General features: G+C 42.8%; 1 protein-coding gene across 1 annotated transcript; it reads right to left on the minus strand.

Annotated features, from left to right (window-relative positions):
* Positions 1-813: 813 nt before the first annotated feature.
* UTP14A (UTP14A small subunit processome component) lies at positions 814-22,380 on the minus strand. The gene is made up of 15 exons (XM_090264754.1): positions 22,298-22,380; positions 21,336-21,411; positions 20,329-20,399; positions 19,374-19,438; positions 15,463-15,605; positions 15,011-15,166; positions 9,713-9,832; positions 9,521-9,615; positions 8,754-8,877; positions 8,595-8,672; positions 7,743-8,136; positions 5,299-5,705; positions 4,186-4,379; positions 3,971-4,070; positions 814-1,255 (listed from the first exon to the last, which is right to left on the minus strand). The coding sequence occupies exons 1-15, from the start codon at positions 22,321-22,323 to the stop codon at positions 989-991; spliced, it is 2,316 nt and encodes a 771-aa protein (XP_090120880.1). The 5' UTR covers positions 22,324-22,380; the 3' UTR covers positions 814-988.
* Positions 22,381-24,135: the final 1,755 nt, after the last annotated feature.

Consider the following 24,135-nt stretch of genomic DNA (forward strand, 5'->3'; position numbering starts at 1 on the left):
GTATGTAAGGTGTATTGTTTGTGCATTTTACTGGGGAGGATTCATAATTTCATGAAATTCTCGGGTCTGTGACACAAAAATAACCCCATCTTGGTCTAAAAAGGGTAGGGACACTACCTCCAAGGCAGGAGGTGAAGTACAGTAGTGTTACATCCTTTTGGAATCAGGACAGTATTCTCCAATTCCTTCTTAGGAATATAGGCTGTAGGGGTCCTGTCCATTTATCTATTTCTTGTCACCCAAAGATAGGCAGGTTCCTCAGAGCTAAGCCCAGAGCTTAGCAAAGTACTGGTTGAATTAAACTATACTTCGAATAATGGGAAGGAGATGGCCCTGAGTTAAGAAGGGAATAGAGCTTTACTTCTACCTCATTTGTAAAGTAGGTGTAAAATCTCCTGAGAAAAGAAATGCTAGCTTCTCTAAGACCTGTGCCAACTGGGAGGCTCAGGCGCAAAGATGATAGTGGCTAGACTTAAAGGTGAACTCAGCTTCAGCACCATCTTAGGACCAGCCCAAAATCCAATTGCATGGATTGTGCATGTTTCTAGGTTCAGAGGTTAAGAGTATAGAATAATTAGTCACTACCCCTGAGTCTAAAAAAAATTGGCTAATGGTGGACCATGTTAGATGTGATGTACGTATTTAAGATCGTAAACTAGGGTAACTTCACTCCAATTTAGCACTAACTACATAATCCTTGGTGAGAAAATGAGGTTCCCCTGACAAGTACACCTGGAGAAGTACAGTGGGAAACATCCAAAGGTGTCTTGTTTGACTTGAAAATTATTCAACTGAGAGACAACACAGAATCTATTCCAGTTAGAGATAAAAATGCCTTTATTTCTAAAATGCAGCTTAACTCCACCCACAGCATGCTAATAAATTTTGAAATTTGTCTTGTAGCTCAGAGTAAAGCCAGGCCAATGGAGGAGCAGTCAGGGTTCCTGGTCCTGGGAACCAAGATATCATTCCTCCAGCAACTCATTCTTTAAGAGTTTTTCTTCAGCTGTTTTTTGTGACGTATGGAGAGTCGTTTTGGATTCCTCTGTATGACAGAGAGGTCTGACCTTGAGGAAGACCGGTAGCCCACATCCTCTGCTTTTATAGGCTTAATGATATGGCCTAGCTTGGTGACAACCTTGGGCATAGTCAGCTTTTGGAAGGCCCTCTGGGTGTTCCATGTAGATCCTATAGGGGTCTGGATGGTCCTTTCAAATTGTTGATGGTGGGTAAATGGATATGGAAGCACCCGCACCTGGAAAGGAAGACAGAGTGACTAGGCATGAGCCAGGTCTGAGGTGCAGTTGTATAATTGCAATTGGTCAGGTAGTGTTGGCATACAGGCCACAGGTCTACATAATAGAGGCAGTGGGTGAAGCTACTGAGAGGTCAATGCATCCCAATGCCCCCATCTAACCTTAGAAGTCCTAATATGATGGAGGACATTTGGGAGAAGAATGGTCTCATCTGGATTTAGGAGCTCCCTATCCCCAGGTTTAGCTATCAATCTAGGGATTGAAAAACCACCCTGACACTGCCCCTGTAGCTGTAGGAACCCTACAGTAGCACCAGGGCTGCTCTCCTCAAGTGGGTCTTCTACAAGACTGTCTTATTCTTGTGACTGCAAGAAACACCCAGGCATCTGTGTTATCCCTATGGATTTTATGACCCTCCTACTCTCTCTATCCCGGGCTGGTTTGGCTCAGTGGATTGAGCATCGGCCTGCGAGCTAAGTGTTGCTGGTTCGATCTTCCAGTCAGGGCACATCAGAGAAGGAAAACTCTGACTCCAAAAAACCTCCGCTGCCTTGCGGCATACCTCTTCAGGGGAAGGGCTAAGGGAGTAAACCCCGACAGAAAATCCGGAGCCGGAGTCCCTAAGGCGGTTCGACGTTGTAGTCAACACCGGCAACTCCTGCGGCGCACCTGAAGCCAAGCTGTATTGACTCCGTCTTTCCCTTGGATCCTTCAGCTGCGAAGAGAGGGGGGGTCTGCTGCATGGGCAACAGCAGACCCTCCATATCACCCTGCCCAGGCTCTGTAGCTTCAGCTTCACTGGAGAGGACACTCCAGCGTCATCGCAAGATGTCGATTCAACATGGGAGGAGACAGATACCGTGTCACTCCCGAGTCGGACTGCACAGCCATTCTCGGCGGTGCAGATAGACTCTTAAGAAGCTACACCATCGTCTCTCGAGACGGACGGCTGCCGACGACTCTATCCTTTCCTTTCCTCTCCTTGATACACAGGATTGATGTTTTAAGGAACCCAAAGGTTTACTCCTGAATCCTAAACTCTACCAGGCTGCTACACTCAGTTTCATCCTCCTTTGGCATCACAAACTCTGAACTAGAAGGCCCAAGGTAATGACAAAGGTCATCTCTCTCAGCCCCATTACTCTTCTCCACTTACCACAGTACTATCTTCAGATATTTAAATAATCTTGAAACACTTCCCCAATTGCCAAAGAGGAGGAAAAAGATGTAAGCAGAAAAAAGGGGAAGTCATGATCAGTAGTGGTTAGAGATATTCAGTGGAACACTCAAGAAAAGCTGAGTACTGCCAGATGGTGCTGATGGTAGTGATGGACAGATTCTCTTTAGGTTAAGGGAATGTCTTACTTACTGGGGTTGATAGCTAGATCTGTATGTGTCAGCCAGAGCAAGAGGCAAACAAACAAACAAACAACCTTGGCCAGAGTATTCAGCCTTGGAAGGTCTCACCCCCAACCCTTCAGTGTGAAGCATGGTTTATTCTTATTGCATGCTGGGGCTTGTAGTCTATAGCTTATTAAAAAGATGAGGAAAAATCAAGAGAGATTCTGGAAAACTATTTGTCAATTTGCTGTGACCGCATTAAAAAGCAAATAGATAAGACCCTGGAAGGGAAGGGTGATCTTTGAGGTTCTCTGCCCTTCACCTAGAATACTGGCCTGGTGAAGCTCTGCACCCCTTTTCTCTCTCTTTTATCCTATACCTGCCTGTTCATTGCCTGTTTTCTGGCTATATAGCTTCAACTGGGATTATAGTGTTCACATTTCCATTTCCACAGCGACTGGTTTACAAAATTAAATCATTTAGTGTTATTCAAATGTTATTTCTTCACCTCTTTTGTATCAATTAAATAGGCCCTCCCCCCTTTTTCAAAAAGAAAAATACAAGTCATTTTAATATTATACTGGTTTAAAATAAATCTGAGTCACTGACTTTCAGAATTGAAGGGAACATAAAGGTCATTGAGTCTAATCTCATTCCTGGTCCTCTTTACACATGCTCACAATCTCTCTGGACTAGTAGAAAGTTTTTCCTTGAAGTGAACTCTGCCTTTCCTCTAACTTCTACTTTATATGACTCTACACCACATGACAGCTTTCAATATACTGCTCAAATTTGCTTCTCTCGGGTAAACAACGCTAGCTCATTATCATATGACACAATTTAAAATTCTTGTACTACCCTGAACAAGTACCCATTTGTCTTCATTTTTCTTAAGATGTAGCTCAAATTTTATAGCCTTTCAACATTACCTTGACTATAAATACCAGCACGAAGAACAGCAATTCTTCCTTTAGTGAGACCCATTTGCATCAGCGTTATCTTGGGCTACTAGTTGAAAACAGATTTGAGGGCCTTACTATTGCTGCAAAGATTATTGTGTAAGTCTCAACCTTCTTCCTGGTCAGTAATTAAAACAGCAACCACATATTGATGTTTCTCTCCCTCTCTTTCTCCCTCCCTTCCCCTCTCTATAAAAATAAAATTAAAAAAAAATTAAAAAGTTAAAAAACAAACGAACAGCAGAGTTGATCTGGAATTATTCATCTCAGAGCCAGTCAGTAAAAACAAAAATAGATTTGACTCTGTGGTCACAATCACATGTCCCTATAGACCACAGAGGACTAGAACATTCCTCCCAAGCAAGAGAGCTGGGTAGCAAAGAGGTGGCAGCTAAAGAGCTCTCCATCCCTCACCTGGTGAGCTGCTGCATGGATATTTCGCTTCTCATTGATAATCACATTTGGCAAATTCTTGTCTTTTCTTGGAGGACCCTCAGGTGCTTTAATGAGAAACCTGGAAAGTAGAACAGCAGGATGTCTAAGAGCATTAAGGACTTGGTCAAAAGGGCAGGGAAGGTGAGGTTGGAGAACCTGGTGTCCTTCTGACATGCTTTCGTCCCTGTTCTTACCGGCGTCTCTTCTTGGCACTGGGCTTCAGGCCCATACCACCCCACTCGCCCCAGCCAGGCAGAGTCAGGTCCACGTCCTTTGGCTTACTCGCCTCCACAGCTTCCCTCTTCTCTTTCAAGAAGTCTGTGATGACATCATCCCCAGCAAAAGCTTCTCTTATCATTTGCTTTTGATCTCTCTCCTGTTCATCTTCCTGGGAAGAAACAACAGTGAGAAGAGAGGGGGGGTTGGGGAAAAGGAGGAGCTCCTAACCACAAAATCTCCTTTCTGGCACTTTCTGCATCAGCTCTGATCCCCCACAATGGTCTGAGACCCTGGCTTTGTTTACTAACTCCTCTATTATGGGAACTGCCAGAGACTCCAGGGGAGGAGATATTGTGGTTGGGAGGTTCTGTGACTACAGCTTGCTTTAGAGTGGAAGTTCAGGCAAGAAAGCTTGAATTTTAGGTTGTGACATTTTAGCGCCCTCTAGGGGGAAAGTGCTGAACAATGATGGTCTTGCAATCATAGATCGGTAGCCAATCATGCTCCAATTTTCTTCTAAGGTAAAAATCCCCACCCCATTATCACATGACACAATTAAAAAAAAACAAACTTTCACTAAGGAAGCTGCAGGGTGGAGGAATGAATGTTCTATGTTAGGAGGAGGAGCTCCAAGTAGCCTGGCCAGATGTAGGTATGCTACAGCTATAGCCCTGAAAAGACAGGCCAGGACTCCTCACTTGAGCAATTTCAATTACTTAATCAGGAAGTCCTGGACCACTTGAGATCCAACTGGGTAGAGCAAAACCTTGGCAACAACTCAATGACTCATATTTGAATGTCCTGCCTGGGATCTCATCAGAGCTTTGAGTGCCTCCCTCTTTCCTCTGAGGACCCCAGGAATGGTTTGGTGGCCCAGGATTTAGGATGTGGGAGTCTCAATGGCACTCAGAGATTTGAACCTATTAAACTCACCTGGGCCAGCCTAGCCTCACTATTCTTGGCCTCTTGACTACAGAAATGTGATCCCAACACAACAAACTTCACTGATTCTACTCCTTGTGCAAGAAGGTCACTTTGTGCACCAGCTGTGATCTCCCACAATGGCCCATGACCCTGGCTCTGCTCACCAACTCCTCTATTGTTGTGGGGACTGCTAAAGACTTCACGGAAGGAGATTTTGTGGTTACGATGTTCTGTAGGTCAATCATTTTCTCCTTCCTTTTCTTTTCCTTGGGAGCATCAGGCTGATGATCTGGGTTCGTCTCCAACTGTTGCCTTTCTACTGCATGTCTGAGAAGCTCCTTATTTTGAGGGCATCCTTCTTTGCCCAGCTCCTCTAGCTCTTCCAGAGTCTCTGCTCTCTCAGGCCTCTGCAGCAACAGGGGTTCCTCTTCTTCCCCAGCAGGTCCCTCTCTCTGGACTGGCAAAACTGTCCTTGCTGAACTCACTTTTTGCTTTCTGGACTGATGCTTGTTCTTGTTGAGTTTCTGAGACAGTGCCCTCAATTCAGATAGCACCTCCTGGCTGTTAGCATCTGGAGGAGGACATGAAAGCTGTCAGAAAAGGAGGTCACAGAAGTTGCCTAGTCCATGAACATTTGTTGAGCACTCTCAACTAGCATTTTTTGAGCGCCCACTGGGCGCTAGGCACCATGAAAGACATCCCAATGAAGAGAAGACTCGCTGGGTCTTCTGGTAAGCTCTCTAACCATTACCTGTCAACTAGCAGGCAGTGGAGCTATGTAGTCAAAAGCAGAATGTTGGGAAGCAGATATCCTGGTCCCTATACCCAGCTTTGCCAGTGACTCACTCTACAATAGGAACTGTGGCTTAATTTCCTCATATAGTAAACCCTGCTTGGGGAGATGGCCCCAAGTTCAAATTTTATTTTTAAAAAAGGTTTTATTTATTTATATTTTTTTAGAGAGAGGGGAAGGGCGGGAGAAAGAGAGGGAGAGAAACACTGATGGGTTGCCTCTTGCATGCCCCCAACTGGGGGCCCAGGTCCCAAATTTTTAAAAAGGCCTTTTTAATTAACATCGTTGTTACTTATTATTTGTAATTCCTAAAAACTGTGATTTACCATTTATAATTTACATTGTAACGCCCTATTTGTAAAAACCTTATCCAGGATTGTTTTATCTTAAAGCAGCATTTCATAACCTGTCGTAGTTGAGTCAAGTAGTTCACACTTTCCAGTCACTAGCAACATCTGAGTAAATACCACCAGTCTCTGAGAACGCCGAAGATAACGTGGCAGTGACACACGTCTCATCTGTTCTCTGCATTGACTCAAGTTGCCTCCATTCCCAAGTTCACCCTGCTTTCTAGCTTTGGCTTGAAGTCACTGTAAGAATGTACTTGAGATCTGGCCTTTGGATACATATGTATTTATTCCTCAAGGATCACGTTTCCTTGCCCATTTTGTTCAGGGTCCACAACTTCTCATTATTTCCCCAAAGGATTGTGGACATTCTATTTATCATCCAAGGAAATGCAAATCTACCTTTCATACCACAGCCAACTGCTCTACACATTTAGCTAGATGGCTGGCTTTGCAGGGCACTCACAAGGATGCAGCTGGTGTTCTGTGGCTGTAGAGAGACTGCCCCAAATTCTTGGCTTGTAGCATTGCTGCTCTCCACAATCCTCTTGGAAGTGACTGCTTATAACTATTATATTAATCCCAGAACTCTCTAGCTGAAAACCCTAAGGAAAGGCCCTATGATACATTCTAAATGACAGCTCTTTTAATTTTTTGCCATGGAAAAAGATTCTTGCTGTTACCCAAATGCATTATTTCTATAGGAAATATAATCAGACCTAAGACTCTGTGCAGATAGCATGGTGATTCTGAATGTAGGTGGTTCCCTAAGCAGGCTTTAAGGACCTGCTTTGTCCCCAGAACAGCTCTCTGTCCCATCTCAAGGGTGCTAACCTAACACTGTTAATGTAAAATCTCTTCAAGGTAACAGGTAAAAAATATAATATGCAAATAAAGTCTGAGCATGGGGTAATAATTATAATTTACCATGTATCTGGTGGAGTCATTCAATCCTGTCCAGAAAGTCTTTACTTGTATCATATATCAACTACCATCTATGAGGTGCTAAAAATGCCACTCCTTTATAAACAAAACAGAACACTGCAGCCATAATTTGAAGACACTTCATAATGTCTCAAAATCCATCTGTGTCTGTGGATGTGAATGGTTTTCAGGTTTGCCATCCCATCACGTGCACCTCTCTCTGTTGTGGGTACCAGCAATGTTAACTCCTGTCCTGGCTTCAAGGATGGTGTAGTCCTGTCTTTCTGAACACTGTAAGCCCCCAAGAGCAGAAAGTGTGTTGGAATACACACTGCACAGCCATGCATATGACCGCTTATTAAATGCCTTTGAAGAAAAATGGCAATTATGATAATCTATTTTCTTTTCAGGGACCCAGGGCACTCTCTTGCAAGTCCCTAGAGCCTCATCATCCTACAGAGTGTGTGGGTGGGCACAGATTTCCTCTCACAGTTGGTCTGTAGCACCTGCACAAAGCCCTCCCTTCCAGCCCACCACAACTCACCTTTTGCTTCTTGTCTGTCCACTGGTTTGGCAGCCTGGTGGAGCCCAGATGTTTTCCTAAGTGATCTCCTTTCTTCAAATTCTTTCAACAAAATTTCTTCCTCTGCAATTGGTCTTTCTTCTCCCTCACTTTCAGAAGCCTCATCGGCCGTGGGCTCTGGAAGTTGTTCGGGGTCTTTCTGGATTTCAGCCTCTTTTGCGTCACTGGAGTGATTCCTGACCATCCAGGGATTTGGTCCATCTGCAGTCATCTGTGCCTCATTCACTGCATCAGGGACAAGGAGATCACCCTCTTCTTTTGCACCTCCCTCCTCTTCCTCACTCTCAGAGGCAACCTGGAGTTTCTGCGTCAGTTCTTTGTTCCTGGCCAACTGATCCTGCATAGCCTGGCGAGCCTGGAGGAAAGAGTCACAGCATGTGTGCCTTGTCATTAGTGACCGCAATAACACCTTTCCTGGTCCATTTCTTAAAGTTTCCTCCTCTCAATTTGACTTAAGCAATTTTTATTGGTGCCTACTGTTTAAACTGCATGTATACCCCTGTGTTAAGAGCTATGGAATATAATGGAAGACAAAATCTATATCCTTAAGAAATAAACATGTGAAACATGGTAAAAACAAAAACAAAACAAAACAAGAACTCCTCTCCTCTTTAACTGGACTTGCCTTCAATATTCTTTCCCCTTTCATCTCTTCTTTTCCACCCTGTTCCAGGTCATTTTCCTCTCTGCCTTAAAGATTTTCTAATGTCTTTTTAGATTCCTGGTTTTCCATTCATTCTCATGGCTCTTACCCAATTCTTATTTCTTTCTTTCCTCCAATTCATCCTTTCTCTCATCCTGATGGTCTCTTACCTCCAAGTCATATTTGGCCATAATTGCCTTTGACTTTGCCCATTTTCCACTGTTCTGGTGCTTAAGGCTCATTCGCTCCTGGAAAGAAAGGGCAGAGTGAGATCCTTAGCATTTTCTGGGGAAAGTTGGTTCAAGGGGTAGGGCAAGAGGCAGCCTCACCATCATTCTGGCCTTTTCGAGTTTTTCCAGTTCTTCCAATGCAGCAGTAGGATTGACCTTCTGCAGATTCTCAAACTCTTTTAGGGCTTTCTTGGCCTTTTCTTTCTTCAGAACTCTGTGATATCTACAGGGTAATGAGAGGGGTATGAGGAAAGATATTTGGTGGAAACACGGATGCCACATACAGAAGTGTCCTCACTACCCAAGGGGTTTCCCTATACAGAGGCCAGAATCGATGGCACAGAGTTAGTTGACTGAAGGCAGCCAAGTTTGGGACCTGAGAGGGCTGGCAGGCCTCCCAGACCCTTGCAAAGCAAAGGGTCCCTTCTGGTCCTATAGTGTAAGGGAAGAATAGAACATATTCCAAAGAAGCAAAAAGGTAGAAAGGAAGGTCTGCTGGCCTCAACAGCTGTAGAATTTATTCTTCAGAATCACTCCATCATGCCCTGGAAAGGAGAGAAGGTAACTGACAAGTCCTCTTTTTAGCAAAACTGAGACAGAGAGCCAAAGCCAGAGGACAGGGTGCTACTGAAGCAGGCAAAGCTTTGAGGCTTGTCTAAGGAGTAAAAAAAAGGCTCATCACTACTATATGACCCCAATTGCCAAGGCAAAGATTCTTTCCTAAAGGCTTATGATTATCCACCTCACTCTCTTTTGTGGACCCCAAGGCAAGTTAGTATGAATCTCCTTATTAAATTTTTTAAATTGAATTTATTGGGGTGACAATGATTAATACAATTATACGGGTTTCAGGTATATCTCCTTACTTTTTGCTTTTGATTTTCTTCTCTCTTCGAGCCCTGGCCTCATAGTAGGACTGCAGGGCCCGGGCTCTCTGAAGCTCTGCTCGGCGCATCTTAGCCTACAACGAGTGAGATTTAGAGTGACTCCGGGTATTGTGTGCAAATGCGGGAAGAAATAGACTCTGCCTTGGTGTATAAAAGATCTATCACACTTACCTCTTCCAGGCTCATGGCTTTGAGAGAGGCCTTTTCCACAGGAGTCAGTAAAGGGTCTGTCACTGGCTGCTTATTCTTAGAGAGGAGATTAAAAATTTCCTGCTCCAGAGGAGTTCTTGCCTTAAAGAGGTAACAAAATATTCTGAGTCTTAAGTCATGCTCCTACAGTCTCTCCCTCTTTCCAACCCTATGACAATCTACTTTTGACGTAATTGGAATCACTTAACTGGATAGGACTGGCTGTTACAGCAAGAGAAGGGGTTCCAGGTTTGCTGCCCAGCTGTGCAGATAAAGCCTTATCTTATTCTGATTTAAGACATCTTCAGCAAGGGGACTCTGAGGCTGCTCTCTAATATTACTGAGGTATCACGCTGTGTTCAAATTATTAATATATGTAAAACAAAATGCCGCTCTCTTAAGAATTGAAGCAGGATGCCCATAAGGTAAATGCTGTCAAGACAGAGGCAGAACAGTACCAAATGTCAGTTTTTATAGTTGCAAAACAAAATGGCCCCTGTGTTGTTATGTATATGTATAGTTAGGAATCTCAGATTCATGTAAGCCTCCTTTTAAAAATATTTCTAGAGGAAAGGGGAGATTAGGTCTAAGATGAGCACAAAAAGACACTGCCTTTAAAAACAACTTTCATACCCTAACCTGTGTCGCTTCATTGGCTGGGCATTGTCCCACAAAGTGAAAGGTCACTGGTTTGATACCCTGTCCAGGTCCATGCTTGGGTTGCATGTTCGGTACCCAGTTGGGGCACGTACAAGAGGCAGCCAATCCATGTTTCTCTCCCTCTCTTCCTCCCTCCCTTCCCCTCTCTCTAAAATAAATAAATAAAATCTTTTAAAAAGCCATGACCTTCATGTAATTAGCCTGCTTACTGACAGTTCAAATTTAATTCGAGTCATCTTCTAACTTTGGCTCCAATTCCTCAGTTTCCAGTTAACTCTGCATGCTAGGTAGTCTCTATATGTATGAAATGAATGGACTGTGAATCAGTTACTTCACATGTCAGCCAAAGACCTCATTTACTGCTTGATTGATAATGTGAGGATGGCTAAAATAATCAGGCTGATCATGGCATGGTCCATTTTGGCAATGCACAGGTAGTCCTAGGCAACATAGCCAGTTTCAAACCTCATACACACTTTATACCTGGTTTTCAACAGCCATATACATCACGGTCACTATCAAATTTACAAATATCTAGACAAATGCATAAACACACATCATCATATATTACACAGTGCTATTGATTTAACCATAAACCTATTCCATTGAATAGTAAAGGTAGATGTTCTTCCATTTTTAAAATTGGCTGTAGTGATCAATGACAGGCTACAAAGTGATTTATATTACACTGTTATAATCTCCCTCCAATTCAATTCAATTTACAAACATTTAATGATTGCAGCTATATCCCATGTACTTGTAGAGGGTGCTAAAATACACAATTGATTAAGATCATTCCTGTCCTCATAGAACTCACAGCCTTTTAGAGGAAAGAGATACATGCATCACTAACAATGTAACAGGTTAAATGTTAGTACATAGGCCCTGGCTGGTGTGGCTCAGTGGATTGAGTGCCAGCCTGCGAAATGCCTCTGAACCAAAAGGTTGCCAGTTTTATTCCCAGTCAGGGCACATGCCTTGGCTGCAGGCCAGGTCCCTAGTTGGGGGTGTGTGGGAGGTAGCCGAGCACATTGCTGTTTCTCTCCTTCTTTCTCCCTTCCTTCCTCTCTCTAAAAATAAATAAAATCTTAAAAAAAATGTTAGTCCATAGGAGTAATCACAGAGGAACAATTAATTCTGAAGAGACTTGGCGTACTTTTTGAATTAGGCTTTGTTTGAGGTGTAACTATAATTCTGTAAAGGAGGGCCAAGTGGAGAGATGAGTATAAACAAACATAAATATATGGAAAGGAGATGTGTGTAAGAGAACAACAATGTGTTGTCCAGTGCAGCTAAAATGCTAGGTGTGTGTGTCTCATTCCCTAAGTAGAGCCTTTTGAAGGATTTTAAACAAGAGGGGGACAATTGGTTTTATATTTCAGAAAGAAAATCCAGGTGATTGTGTAAGGGGATATACAAGGTGAGGCAAAAGTAGGTTTACAGTTGTGAGTGGATAAAACACAGGGTTTATTCTTATATTATTATTTATTAATTATTGTATTATTTTCCGTATGAACAACTGTAAACCTACCTTTGACTCACCCTGTATGTCAAGTGGCAAGTGAAAGGTGAAAATGAGAATGGGAACCAGGGATCTGAGAGCTATTACAGGGACAAAATTTACAGACTAACCCACTGTCTGGGCTGGGGAGGAGTTAATGGGAGAAAGAGAAATCAGATGGCTGAGGTTTCCAACCTAAGTGAGTGGGGTGTGGAGTTATGCTGTTGACTGAGTTACAGAATGAAGGTGGTAGTACAGGGTTTGGGAGTCTAAGGAAGGAAAATGCCGGGCTTACTTGGTTGTGTGTGAAGTTTCAGATGCATAGGGGAGACCCAGGTGAGGTCTGCTAGTCATATGGGATCTAGGACTGGCGCTGAGTAGGAAGGGATTGAGAATGATCTGTAGCATATACAGGTGATAGTCAAATGTCACGGAATTCACAGAGCAGGAATAGAAAGGGATAAGAAAGTCAGATAGATAAAAATCAGGAGCGTGTCACAGAAGCCAAGGCAGGCGTTTTAATCAATGTGATGTGTCAATAGTGTCAAACTGGCTGAAGACTCTGAGGGCTTGGGATGTGGAGACTAGGAGGTCTCTTATTAATGGCCTTTGAAAGAAATTTCAGTAGGGCAACAGGAGAAGGTGAGAGAACACAGAGAGCAGTGGAGACCAGCTCTTCCCAAAGCATGTTCTTCATCAGCTAACAAGATTGACTTCTTTTTTTTTTTTTTTTTAAGTTTAGAATTTATTTTATTTGATTTTTAGTAATATCAGTTATTACACTCTGGGTTAGAGTAAGTTGAAGGGGTTTCTTTACTATCTTTTCATAGCCTTTACAAGGCTAATGTATATTGTGAATCACCAATCTCCAGTAGAGGTAGGCAGCGTTTTCTAGCAAAGGGATCCTACTCTCCCCTTTTCGAGGGCATATTGAGAAACTAAGGTTTTTAGGTGAACAGTCTGGGAAATGCTAGCATATGCAGCTATTGGGGCAGAAGGTAAGCGAGGCTGGGAAAAGTTACCTTACATCATTGCTAGTACTTTGCAGTTTACAAATGCATTATCCCATTTAATTCTTCTCAGCTAGAGTCCAATGGAATTTTAGAAAGCTGGACCAAAACTATAGTGCAGACATTTTGGATTCTTAATCTCCAGAAATGCTAATATATTACTAGTCCTTGGTACTTCAAACTATTTTTAGAGAGGGGCAGAGAGGGACAAAGAGGGAGAGATACATCGATGTGAGAGAAACATTGATCAATTGCCTCTTGCACATGCCCCAACCAGAGAGTGAACCCGCAACCTAGGCATGTGCCCTGACTGGGAATTGAACCAGCAGCAACCCTTTGCTTTGCAGGACAATGCCCAACCAACAGAGCCACATCAGTCAGGGCAGTATTACACTCTTAAGTTCTAAGAATAGAATTGAGAGTTGCTCACTCGAAAGCACCCTGACCTAAGGATTTCCTTATTTCTCTATGCCACACTGACAATCATTTTTCAAAAATGAATCTTAGCATGAATGGTCCAGCAGATACAATAGGTAAGTGTCTGGGCCACTTTGTCTTGCTCAGGGAGTTCCTGGGGAGTAGAGGTGCCATTATTAGTGCAACTTTCATCTCCATCTCATCCTAATACCCAACTCAGTGTGATCTTAAGAGATCATACTGTCATGGAAAAAGCAAGGTACAGAATTAGTGCACTACTCATTTTTGGTAAGTGTGAGGGAAACAGAAACATATCAGTAAAACTCTTAAGTTAACAATAACAAAAATACTTACGGAAGTGGTTATACTTGGGTGAGTATGGGTAAAAATGATCAGATGGGGACAGGGATGGGGTTAGACTTTTCACTATATATCGTCTATACTTTTACAATATTCTTGAACCCTGCAAATTATATTACCTCTTAAAATTTTTTTCCTAAAGTCTCCCTTCCATCCTGCAGCCACATTTAAACCTGATCTCTTTTTCATGTGGAAAAGGAAGCATCCTAGAAAGAGAATGGCAGAAACAGAACTTATCCCACAATAAGCAATTACTTGCTCAATTTCTAGCTGTAGCAGCAAGCCATACTTACTTACTTTGATGACCTGTAATTGTTTCAAGTCCCTGACATACAGAACACTATCATTCCTGGATTTTTAGGAAACAAAACTATTTTCACACGTGCTGGAGGGTAGAAGGATTTTTAGAAAGCAGAGGAAAAGCATAAACAGGGCCATCTGCTCATTTTTTTCTTTCTTAAGACAGAATATCCCATTATAGACTCCATAACCAATGGTGTATTGAAAAGAAAGGCTAGCTGTTCTGAAGCACTTGTTCAGACTAAAAAATAAAAATCTTGAGACTTTAAGGACCTACATACAATCACCAACTTTTAATTCTGCCAAGGACATAACTACTGTTCCACCCCCAATGCCACCCTTTAGTACTACTATCATGCCATAAAAGAAAAGCTATTTCAGTACCATTAAGGTGGAAGAATAATCTGCTAATAAAGAAAAGCTGACAACCTTTCACCCACCCTACTCACAATTATCCTTTGGCTTCAGATGGATGAAAAATTTGCCAGGGATCAGTGTTTGGGAAACTTAGCTCTAGAAAATCTTTTTTATTTCCTATAGCTCAGTCATAATAAGTTACTTGCTAAGATTCTATCAGCAATGTTATAATTTAATGTGATATTCCTTTATAAGCAAACTTTGAGTCTGCTGCTCATATATCTCTACTAAGGCACCGGTAATGCCACTGAGTTCCTGATTTTCCCCAGATCAGAATGTGGCTTTAAAACCTTTTTAAAAACTGGGGTGTGAAAAAGAAAACATTGTATTTCCTCTCTACAGGCCATTTGAATTTTTAACACAAAAACACGGAAATAACCATGTACTGTATGCTACAAACTGATGCAGAGCCAACTATATGGCCACTGTGACTGGCTACTGCCTGACTGACAATGAATCTTGCGACCGTCTTCTCTCCCTTTCAGAGTGATAAACTATAGTGACTGCAGCTGGAATTTCAGTTCAACATGTCCAACCAACTAAACTGTAGACCCTGCAATCTCCATACTGCATGATCTCATTTTCCAAGGTATAGTTTCTTTGTATTGCATTTACCTTCCAGCCACTGAGCACATGTTCAATGGGAGCAAAGGTTGATTGTTCCTTCTTGAGGGGGAAAACCAACTGCTCTGCTTGTCGGTTCTTCAGAACGATGGGATCCCATTTGGAGAGGGCCTGTGAGGTTTTATTGAATGCCACTTCTCTGTGGATCTGAAACAGGCAAGGTACACAAGAGCCACAAAATTAGGCATCAAACTCAAAGGACTAGTGGGAAATCAGGAAGCCATGTTTCTTAGCCCAAGGAAGAATACATAATTAGTATGCTAGAAATACCTCTTGCTTACTTCTCAGGACTGCACTTTCCCTGAGATTAGGTCTCATATTTTCCATTATGAGGCAATTGCAACTTCCCCTTGCATTTGTCAGGCTTTCCCCTCCTTCTATTCTTACCCTGTTTTTACTGGTTAGTTCAATTTCTTCCCCTTAATGGACACTTGGTAACTCACCCGCTCAACCTCTTCTTTGTTAAGGGGTAACTCCACAGTCTTCTTTGATTTGACTCTATTCAGCTGCTTTTTCACAGTGGCCAATGAGGATGAAGTATTAACAGGCTCAAGCAGATCTGAAAGGACTAGCCTTTCTCCTGATCCTGTAGAAAGGCCAAGCTTTCTGGTCAGACTGAGAAGTGAAGCAAAATCTCACTATCACATAGGCAGATGCCTAAGCAGAAAATACTGGCAGACAGGCAAATGTGTAGGCAAGCAGGAATAATTTCTCTTACTTCAATTGCCAGCCATAGAGACACCATCAGTTCCCTACATTCTCACACATGTTGGAGGGTAGAAGAAAGGAGAAAATTATTTTTAAAAAGTTATTTGCTTTTCTCTTGGTCCTTTTGCTTTCATTCTTGCCCCACTGCAATTCATTCTTCACACACCAGCTAAAGTGATATTTTGAAAATGTCAATCACAGAATATCAGGATCCTGCTGAAAATCCTCCAATGGCTCCCTTTATACTTGGAAACAGTCATCCCTTTGTATCCATGGCAGATTGGTTACAAGACTCCCTGTGATACCAAAATCTAAGTATGTGCAAGCGCCTTATACAAAATGGTGTAATATTTGCATGTAACCTATATTTTGCATATAGGCTACATCAGGGTATATCATACATCACTCCATTTGCATGGATTCAGCCTAGTGCTTGGAACGTGGCAAACCCAAGTTTTCCTTTTTGGAACTTTATGGGTTTTCTCCTTTGAATATTTGCAATCCACAGTTGGCTGAAGGCAATGATGTGAAAACCAGGCTGATTATATCAACCTAAAGGACACAACCCTATGTGACCTGGTCCCCATATGGGATCTTGGTCTGTCACTACAACTTTATGTCATCCCCACCTCCACTATGCTCCAGTACACTAACCTTCTTCCTATTCTTCAAATATGCCAAGCCTATTTCTTCATTAGAGCCTTTGCACCAGCTGCCCCCTTGCATGGAATGCTTTCCTGTTTGCATTATTGACTTTTCTTGTCATTCAGATCTCAGCTTTTTGCCTCTTAAGAGACCTTTCATGACCAGCCAAACTAAAGCAGTCACTTCACTGAATCATCCTGTTTTAATTCTTATTGTCTCCATCCCCACCCCTAATAAAATGTAAGTCTCATGAGATCAGTATCTTATCCTTCACTATAGCCCAATATCGAAACCAGTGATTTTCAACCTTTTTCATCTCATGGCACACATAAACTAACTACTAAAATTTGGTAGTACACCAAAAAATGTACTTTTTGTTGATCTTAAAAAAAAAATAAATGAAAAGAGGTATAATATGGATTCATTCACACCAGACGCTATTGTTGTGTTGGCTGTTGTCATTTTTTAAATTTGACAGTCTAAGCAATGAGGTCAGTGCCCCTGACTAAATAGTCAGGTATTGCGTGTTTTAAGAATTCTTGTGGCGTCCTGGCTGGTATGGCTCAATGGACTAAAGGGTCCCTGGTCTGGGGTGTGCGACAGGCAATCACACATTGATGTTTCTTTCCCTCCCTTCCGTTCTCTCTAAAAATATATACGTTTAAAAATCTTAAAAATTTTTTTTCACCCTGGCTGCTGTGGCTCAGTGGATTGGGTGCCAGCCTGAGAACCAGAGGGTCACCGGTTTGACTCCCAGTCAGGGCACATGCCTGGGTTGAGGGCCAGGTCCCCAGTTGGGGGTGTGCAGGAGGCAACCACACATTGATGTTTCTCTCCCTCTCTTTCTCTCTCCCTTCCCCTCTCTCTGAAAATAAATAAATAAAATCCTTTAAAAAAAGAATTCTTGTGGCATCACCGCTCTAAACTATTCTAAAACTGATACAGTAGAAGTGAAGTATTTGCTGAATGAATATGCTTGGGAGAATACATTGCTATTTGTTCCGGAAAGTTACGGTTAGTGGTTACTAGAAGAATATAACTTATTCAAGCCACTTAAATTGTGAATATGGTGAAAAAGACTTGGCATCTAGACTTGGTATCAGGTTGAAGCTCCAGTTCTGCCATTTACTAGGTCATGATTCTCAATAAGGGTGATATCACTGTCCCACCCAGGGGGTGAAAACTGGTTCTTAGGGGAGTGTGTGAAAAAATCTTAATACAAAATTCTGTGTCCCTCAGAAGCTAAAACCTGTCCAACAGAATCACATTCCTTAGTATTTGATTTCCCAGCCAAGGTGGGAGGGGGTGGGAGGGAGTCAGAGAGGGAGGCAGCAAAGGCTCCCAGCCTGCTTTGTGCCCTCTCATGATTGTAAGCTGAGCTTCCAGGGTGACCTCAAGGCAGCCTCCTACAGCTTTTCCACCACCTTGGTTTGCTCCTGGCAAACCCGTGCCCTTATCTTCCTTCAGCTTCTAGCCCATCACCCCCATGCCATGTGGCACCTACTAGAACCTTCTTTCACCTCTAGCTCTTCACTGCCCCAGGGCTTCTGGGGAAGTAGCACCTTAGGCATTTTCTCTTCTCCCAGCAAGGGGCCCTGCCAGGCCCTCTCTGCCCTGGATGTGGGACTCACATGGCTGCCCCACTCTCCTTGAGGTCAGGGGCGGAGCACTGCCGTCTCATTTGCAGGGAAGTAGTATATAAGGGGTAGTGGAGATCTGGGGGCCACTGGGTCGGGTATGGCTGGGGCTGCAGAAGATAATAGTGTGCTTTTTAAGCTGAAAGTGCTGGGGTTCAGGCTGCATGGAACCTCCTCCCTGGGATCGGCCCCCTCCATCCAAGAAACTCTTGTGGGTACAGTGGGACCTTCTGAGACTTGCAGGCCTTCAGACAGGGGTGGCCAGTTGGGGAGTAACCTCCTCAGGGAATTGGGGTAGAGTTGGGGCTTTGCCACCCCATCCCTGGCCAGGACTGCAGTGCTAAGGGTTATTCTTTAAAAAAAAAAAAACAATTTATTTACTTATTTGTTTGTTTATTTTATTTTTAGAGAGAGGGGAAAGGAGAAAGAGAGGGAGAGAAACATCACTGTGTGGTTGCCTCTTACTCGCGCCCCTAAATGGGGACCTGACGTGCAACCTAGTCATGTGCCCTGACTGGGAATCGAACCAGCGACACGTGGCTCGCAGGCTGATGCTCAATCCACTGAGCCACAGCAGCCAGGGATTAGGGGTTGTTCTTGAAGGTGCAGAGGGGAGTCCCACAAAAGCTGCTGTGGGTGGGATGGGGCTAGGGTGCTATTAGCTAGTGTTTGACTTTCTTTTCGAGTGGGGACAAATGGAAGAGAATCTAGAGTGAGGCAAGTTCTCTTCCCTGGCCCTTGTCTGTTTATCTGTGGTGGTTTCTGTTTCTAGGAAGGTATGATGGGATCGTAAGTCATTCCCCTCCCTTCCCAGGCCTCCTGCTATATATTGAGGACCTGTCTGGTTTTTTATTTGGCTGGGGTCCCATGAGGATGCAAGACCCTTCAATAAAAGATAGTAAACAGAAAAAAAAGGTTCATTGGAGGAAGCAATAAAGAGAAAAGGTTGAGAAATACTATACTAGGTGAAGGCCCTTGAGTAAATAACTTGACTTATTCGAGCTCCAGTGGGAAAAATTATCTGCTTATTGGAACGCAAAGCACTGTGAGAACTGAAATAAAAGTGAAATCATGAACATGATTAAGCTAATGAGAGGCAGCTTCTTCATTCACATCTCTCTATCCTAGAAGTAGCTCATCGAGCTCAGTGGGAGACCTTGACCATGGCCTTCTAGGCTTTTAGATATGGAAGAAACTCAAGGGCATCTGACTGCCCTTCTTTACCCACTTCCAGGTAAATATTTATAGGATGATCCATTAATCACATAAAGAAAGAGTTCCTAGGTGGGGAGGGGGTGAAGTGACCATTATACTTTCGGAACTCCATAAGCTCTATGCAGAGATAGTTTCCTTTGTTAACTTACCTTCAGAACTGACAGTGAACTCTGACACCTTCAAACTAGCCTCAGATCTCTCAGCCAATTTCCGCCTGAAATTTAGGCAAAACAGAACATAGAAGGAATGGGCACATTTTGTTTGGGAACAAATACTTATCTCTTCAGACAAGGCTTTGGTTTCATGTATTTCTCTTCTGGATTTAAGTTTTGTCACAGAGCAACTAGGAAATCTGTTCCTAACCTGGACTTGGTAGTCTAACCATCTCTTTTTTTTTTTTTCTAACCATCTCTTAATGAAGACTTAACCCCTGAAAAACACAAGGCAATACAAGATATGCATAGTGGAAAAGGTACTGGAATTGGATTCAAACGTACCTGGATTTGAATCTTGGATCTGCCACTTATGAGCACAGTGACTATGAGGCAAGTAAATTAACTTCTGCAATGGGGATAAGTAATGTCTACTCAATGCTTCAAAAATGTAAGTGTGCCTCCCCTCCACACCCCTACTCTCATTAGGGATTTCTGGACCCAAGGATAGGTAGGATGATGACCATATTCAGCTTGAAGCAGCCAGAGGAGCACGAGACTTCACTCATTGTCCTTTATAAGATTATAAAGGGTCTTAAGTCAGAGAGGGGGGAATTGTTACAGAGCGCCCCCCCCAATAATAAATAAAGAAAGAAAAAAATGTAAGTGTGGATTCAGTAAGAATTCATATGCATAGAGGTCTAACATAATAATAGCTAAAAATTACACAACAACCTTATAAGGTGTGTACTATTATTAATCTTATCATCTAGTGAAGAAATTAAGGTGCAGAGAGGACACAAAATTGGTCTATGCAATCTGTCTCCAAAGTATATTGTCTTGAGGCTGGCACTAGTGTCTTCATTGTCTTAGGCACTTGATAAATATTAGTTGCAGATAAATCTCATGGAATCAGCTAGTCATAACCTGTCAAAAATGACAGAAATGTTACCTATTCTTTCCATCAAGGGAACTGATTGCTTCCAGAAGCTTTTGATGCTTTCGCTCTCCACCACTGTCCCCCTAGACATGGAAAAGGAAAAACCATCAGAATGATGAGGGGAGGGGAATAAACTGTGGGAATTGAAGCCCATGTAAAATGTCTCATTCTTTTGGTCAGTGGGGAATCAGATGAGGTCTGAAAGAACTGCTTCAAAAACTAAACACCATCACTATAGAGCCTTAGTAATTGGGAGCTAATGTTATGCTTGCCTTAACATGTTTGGGGAAGAAGAATGCTATGGGAATAGTGTTTCTATACAGAACACATACGTAATGTGATCTGACACAGAAACTCTGACATTAAAAAAACACCAATCTAAGTAGTTTTGTCAAGAGAATAAAGAGTTGGAATTCCATAGCATCTGTTGGAGATCCAACTTAATTATGTATATTGCAGCCAGACACTTAACTCTCCACAGAAATCTAAATATGGGAAACAGGGAAATCCTATAATGAGGACCATAGGATTTTTTTTTTTGTGGAAAAGGAAAGGGGGTTTATTTAAAAGTTTTACAGATTCAGAATAATGGCCAGTTTCTATCATTATGTCCCACTCCCTTTAAAACACCCAAAATCACTTAGTACTGCCTCCCTCTGCCAAAACTGACCAGTTTTAGAATATGCCGGTCAGAGGTCAAATATTTCAGAAAAATCAGAAGTACACAGCTAGTATTCCTGGTCACAGTTCAGCATTTCAAGCATCTCCATAGGTTTTGTTCTTATATATTCAACTATACTTAATCAACTTGAAGACAGTGACTGTATTTTAGTCTTCAGACTCCCGCAGCACTCAGTGCAGTTATACATGAAACACTAAATAAATGCTTGTAATTTATTTGTAAGACCTGAACAAATATAAAGAATGTTGATACCCCTTCCCTTTCCAGGAATGTGTTGTCTATCCTAATTTTGAGGCAGAAGGGAACTGGAGAAGACAGTTTAGCAGTTGTTGCCCACCTCATCTTCACTGGTGCTCAAGGGATAGTCATTTGGCAAATCCTCTAGTTCTTCCTGTTTGCTTAATGCCAGAAGGCTGTTAAAGGAGATAAAAGAGAAATATTATCACTTCAAATAACTTAACAAGAGGTGAGCAGTGCTTGGTGATACCCATACAGAAATGCATGAAAAAGATCTAACACTCTTCAGTGACTGGCACTCCATTTCCCACTGACCTCTAGGAGACTGTAAAAAGATCAGACTCTAGGTAAGGTGGCAGAAGATGCTGTTGCTGGCCCTCAAGGCAAGGCAGTTTCACCATTAATATTTATAAGAACCCTCCACATAGAATAAACCTTTACAGGTGCAGCTTACTCTGAAGTGACATCTTGATCACTTGTTTCCAGGAATGGGGAAACGGAATTGGATGAAAGTAGCTGAGTAAGCCATTTTCCCTGGGATTTGCTCGGCAAAGTACGTTCTTAACTAAGAATACTGGTACGCAGAAACAAATTATAGAATCTATCAGTCTTCGCAAGGCAAGCCGTGCTAAATGGGTTATATTTACTTCCTTTATTGGGTGGGATGTAGCATCAGGGGACAAAACGTCACATATGGCTCCCATCAACAAAGGTTCCAAGGGAATTTACAGCCTGCGCAGAGGGCTGAAACCCGTCCAAGCAGCGGCAGAAAAAGGAGTCACGTGATGATGGCAAGGCAACGTATTAACTTAGCTGGAGAGGGAGAGACCGCATCAGGGCCACAGGGATAAGCCTATAAAGCTGGGGAGCACAGGGGGCGATTTAAGTAAAATTAAAAGGGTTTTAAAGGCTGGATCGCTGAAACAGTAACAAATAGCGAAGTCCTGGGAGGGGAACAAGTGTCATCTGTTAGAAAACGGCTTCCACGTTTCAAACTCCGGAGATCCCAGCCCCCAACGAGACCCAGACTCCCCGAACCCCCGACCCGTCTTTACCCCTCACCTCTCCACGGGCCGTATCACGCTCATCTCAGCAGCCTGTGTCTCACATGGATCAGGAGCGGAAGCTGAAAAGAAAGTAATTTCCGTACCGGCCCCAAAGCGATTTCTGCTTCCTCCAATCAAACGCGACAAGTCGCATCATTTCCGGTTTGTCCCCGGCTTGCGAAGAACTGGAGACGCTTTGGAGGGACTCGCGGGAACCCAGGAACCTGGTGATTAAAGCCCGTCAGAGGGCGGAGCTTTGGTCGCCTCACCCATCCCTCTTGTGTGCTGAGCACGGGTGTAAGTTCTCCTGGCCCCTAGTTTCCAAGCGGCCCAACCTGGGAGATCCTTAGGGCGAGGGTGCTGCGCTGTCTGGACGGGGCTCTAACCTCTGTCGTCCTGGCCTGATCCAAAAGGAAATGCTTCGGTTCCCGTGTTGGAGAGCGTCCTGCGAGCCTGCCTGCGGCCCGCTCGCTTTATTAACACCGGCGAAGTGGTCAGCATCGTGCTACGCCCCTGTGATTCGCCAGTGAACAAAGCAAGTTTCCTCCTAAGGAAAAAACCCCTTTCATCCTGTGTCCCCTTGTCATTGCAACTCTCTAAGTTACTCCTTCCCTATGTAACAGTTTCATCTAAGACTGAGGTATCGGTGGCTACAAAGTAATGTATGAAACGTTCTTGGCTTTGATTCTTTTAAGCCACTCCCATTTTGCTTTCGCCCTACCATTCCACTGAAACTACTCTGGACAAGATAATAAGTGGCCACCCAAGGTTGTTAAATAAAATGGATACATCTCAGTCTTTGTCTTCCCAGCACTTTGGGTGGTATTTGATACTACTGGTTTGTTTTCTGATATTTAGGAAAACGTTTTGACCATTTACTATGTGTCATGCCTCTAGGCACTAGGGATACATTATTGGACAAAACAGACACGTTTCATGGCTTCATAGAATCTATTTTCCAATGGAATTAGAGACTATTTTGTCTTTGTTGAAACTCCACCTTGGGCTTCCATGACACCATTCTCTCCCGGTTCTTAGCTTTATGGCCATCTTCCTCAGTCCTCTGCTGGCTACTTTTTTCTTTACTTACTTCCTAAATGATGATGCTCCACAGATTGTGTTCTCGACCCTGTTTGTTATTCCACTTGCTCTTCCTAAGTGTTTAACACTTGCACGAGAACTCTAAATCTCCACCTCTAGTCCAGATCTCTTTCTTGAGCTCCACACTAGTATCTCTGATTGCTTCCTGGCAATCCTTTCTGTCACACAGGCACATCAAACTTGAAGTTTCAATAATTTCTATCTTACCTGCTAGAATTCTGTATTTTTACATCTCCATGACCGGCACCATTAACCACACAGTTAGGCAAGTCAGAAGTCTGGGAGTCATCTTAGATTCTTCTCTTCCTTATGCTTCACAGTTGTTCCCTGATCTTGTCAGTCTTATTTTCCAAATTTCTCTCACATATCTTTATACCTTTCCATCATTTCAGCCATATATCAGACCCTTGCAATTTCAAGCCTGTGTTATTGCCCTAATCTATTATAGAAAATGGGAGAATTAAAGCATATTGATGAAGAGCATGAGTTTTGAACTGAACTCTCTAGGTCTGAGTCTTATCTCTGCCACTTACTAGCTTGTAATTCTTGAGTAAGTCACTTAACCTCTCTGTGCCTTTCCTCCTCATCTTTAAAATGGCTGATAATAATACATTGGCTAATGAATTAATATATACAAAGCACTAGAATAAATGGAAAGCCCTTAGAATAATACCTGTCACACATTGCACGGTCAATAAATGTTAGCTATAATAATTATTTTTTACTGGCTTTTCAGTCTTTAGTCCCTCTTCA

This window comes from Furipterus horrens, unplaced genomic scaffold, assembly GCF_987537825.1.
Source record: "Furipterus horrens unplaced genomic scaffold, mFurHor1.1.pri manual_scaffold_17, whole genome shotgun sequence".
Lineage (NCBI taxonomy): Eukaryota > Metazoa > Chordata > Mammalia > Chiroptera > Furipteridae > Furipterus > Furipterus horrens.

Bases quoted from the DNA above. Each gene is read 5' to 3' on its own strand.
- UTP14A (XM_090264754.1), bottom strand. From the start codon at position 22,323: ATGAGCGTGATACGGCCCGTGGAGAG. The intron at 15,606-19,373 runs GTAAGTTAACAA...GCCTTTCTACAG, and splicing joins GTTCACTGTCAGTTCTGAAG to GATCAGGAGAAAGGCTAGTC. The intron at 9,616-9,712 runs GTAAGTGTGATA...CACTCGTTGTAG, and splicing joins AAGCCATGAGCCTGGAAGAG to GCTAAGATGCGCCGAGCAGA.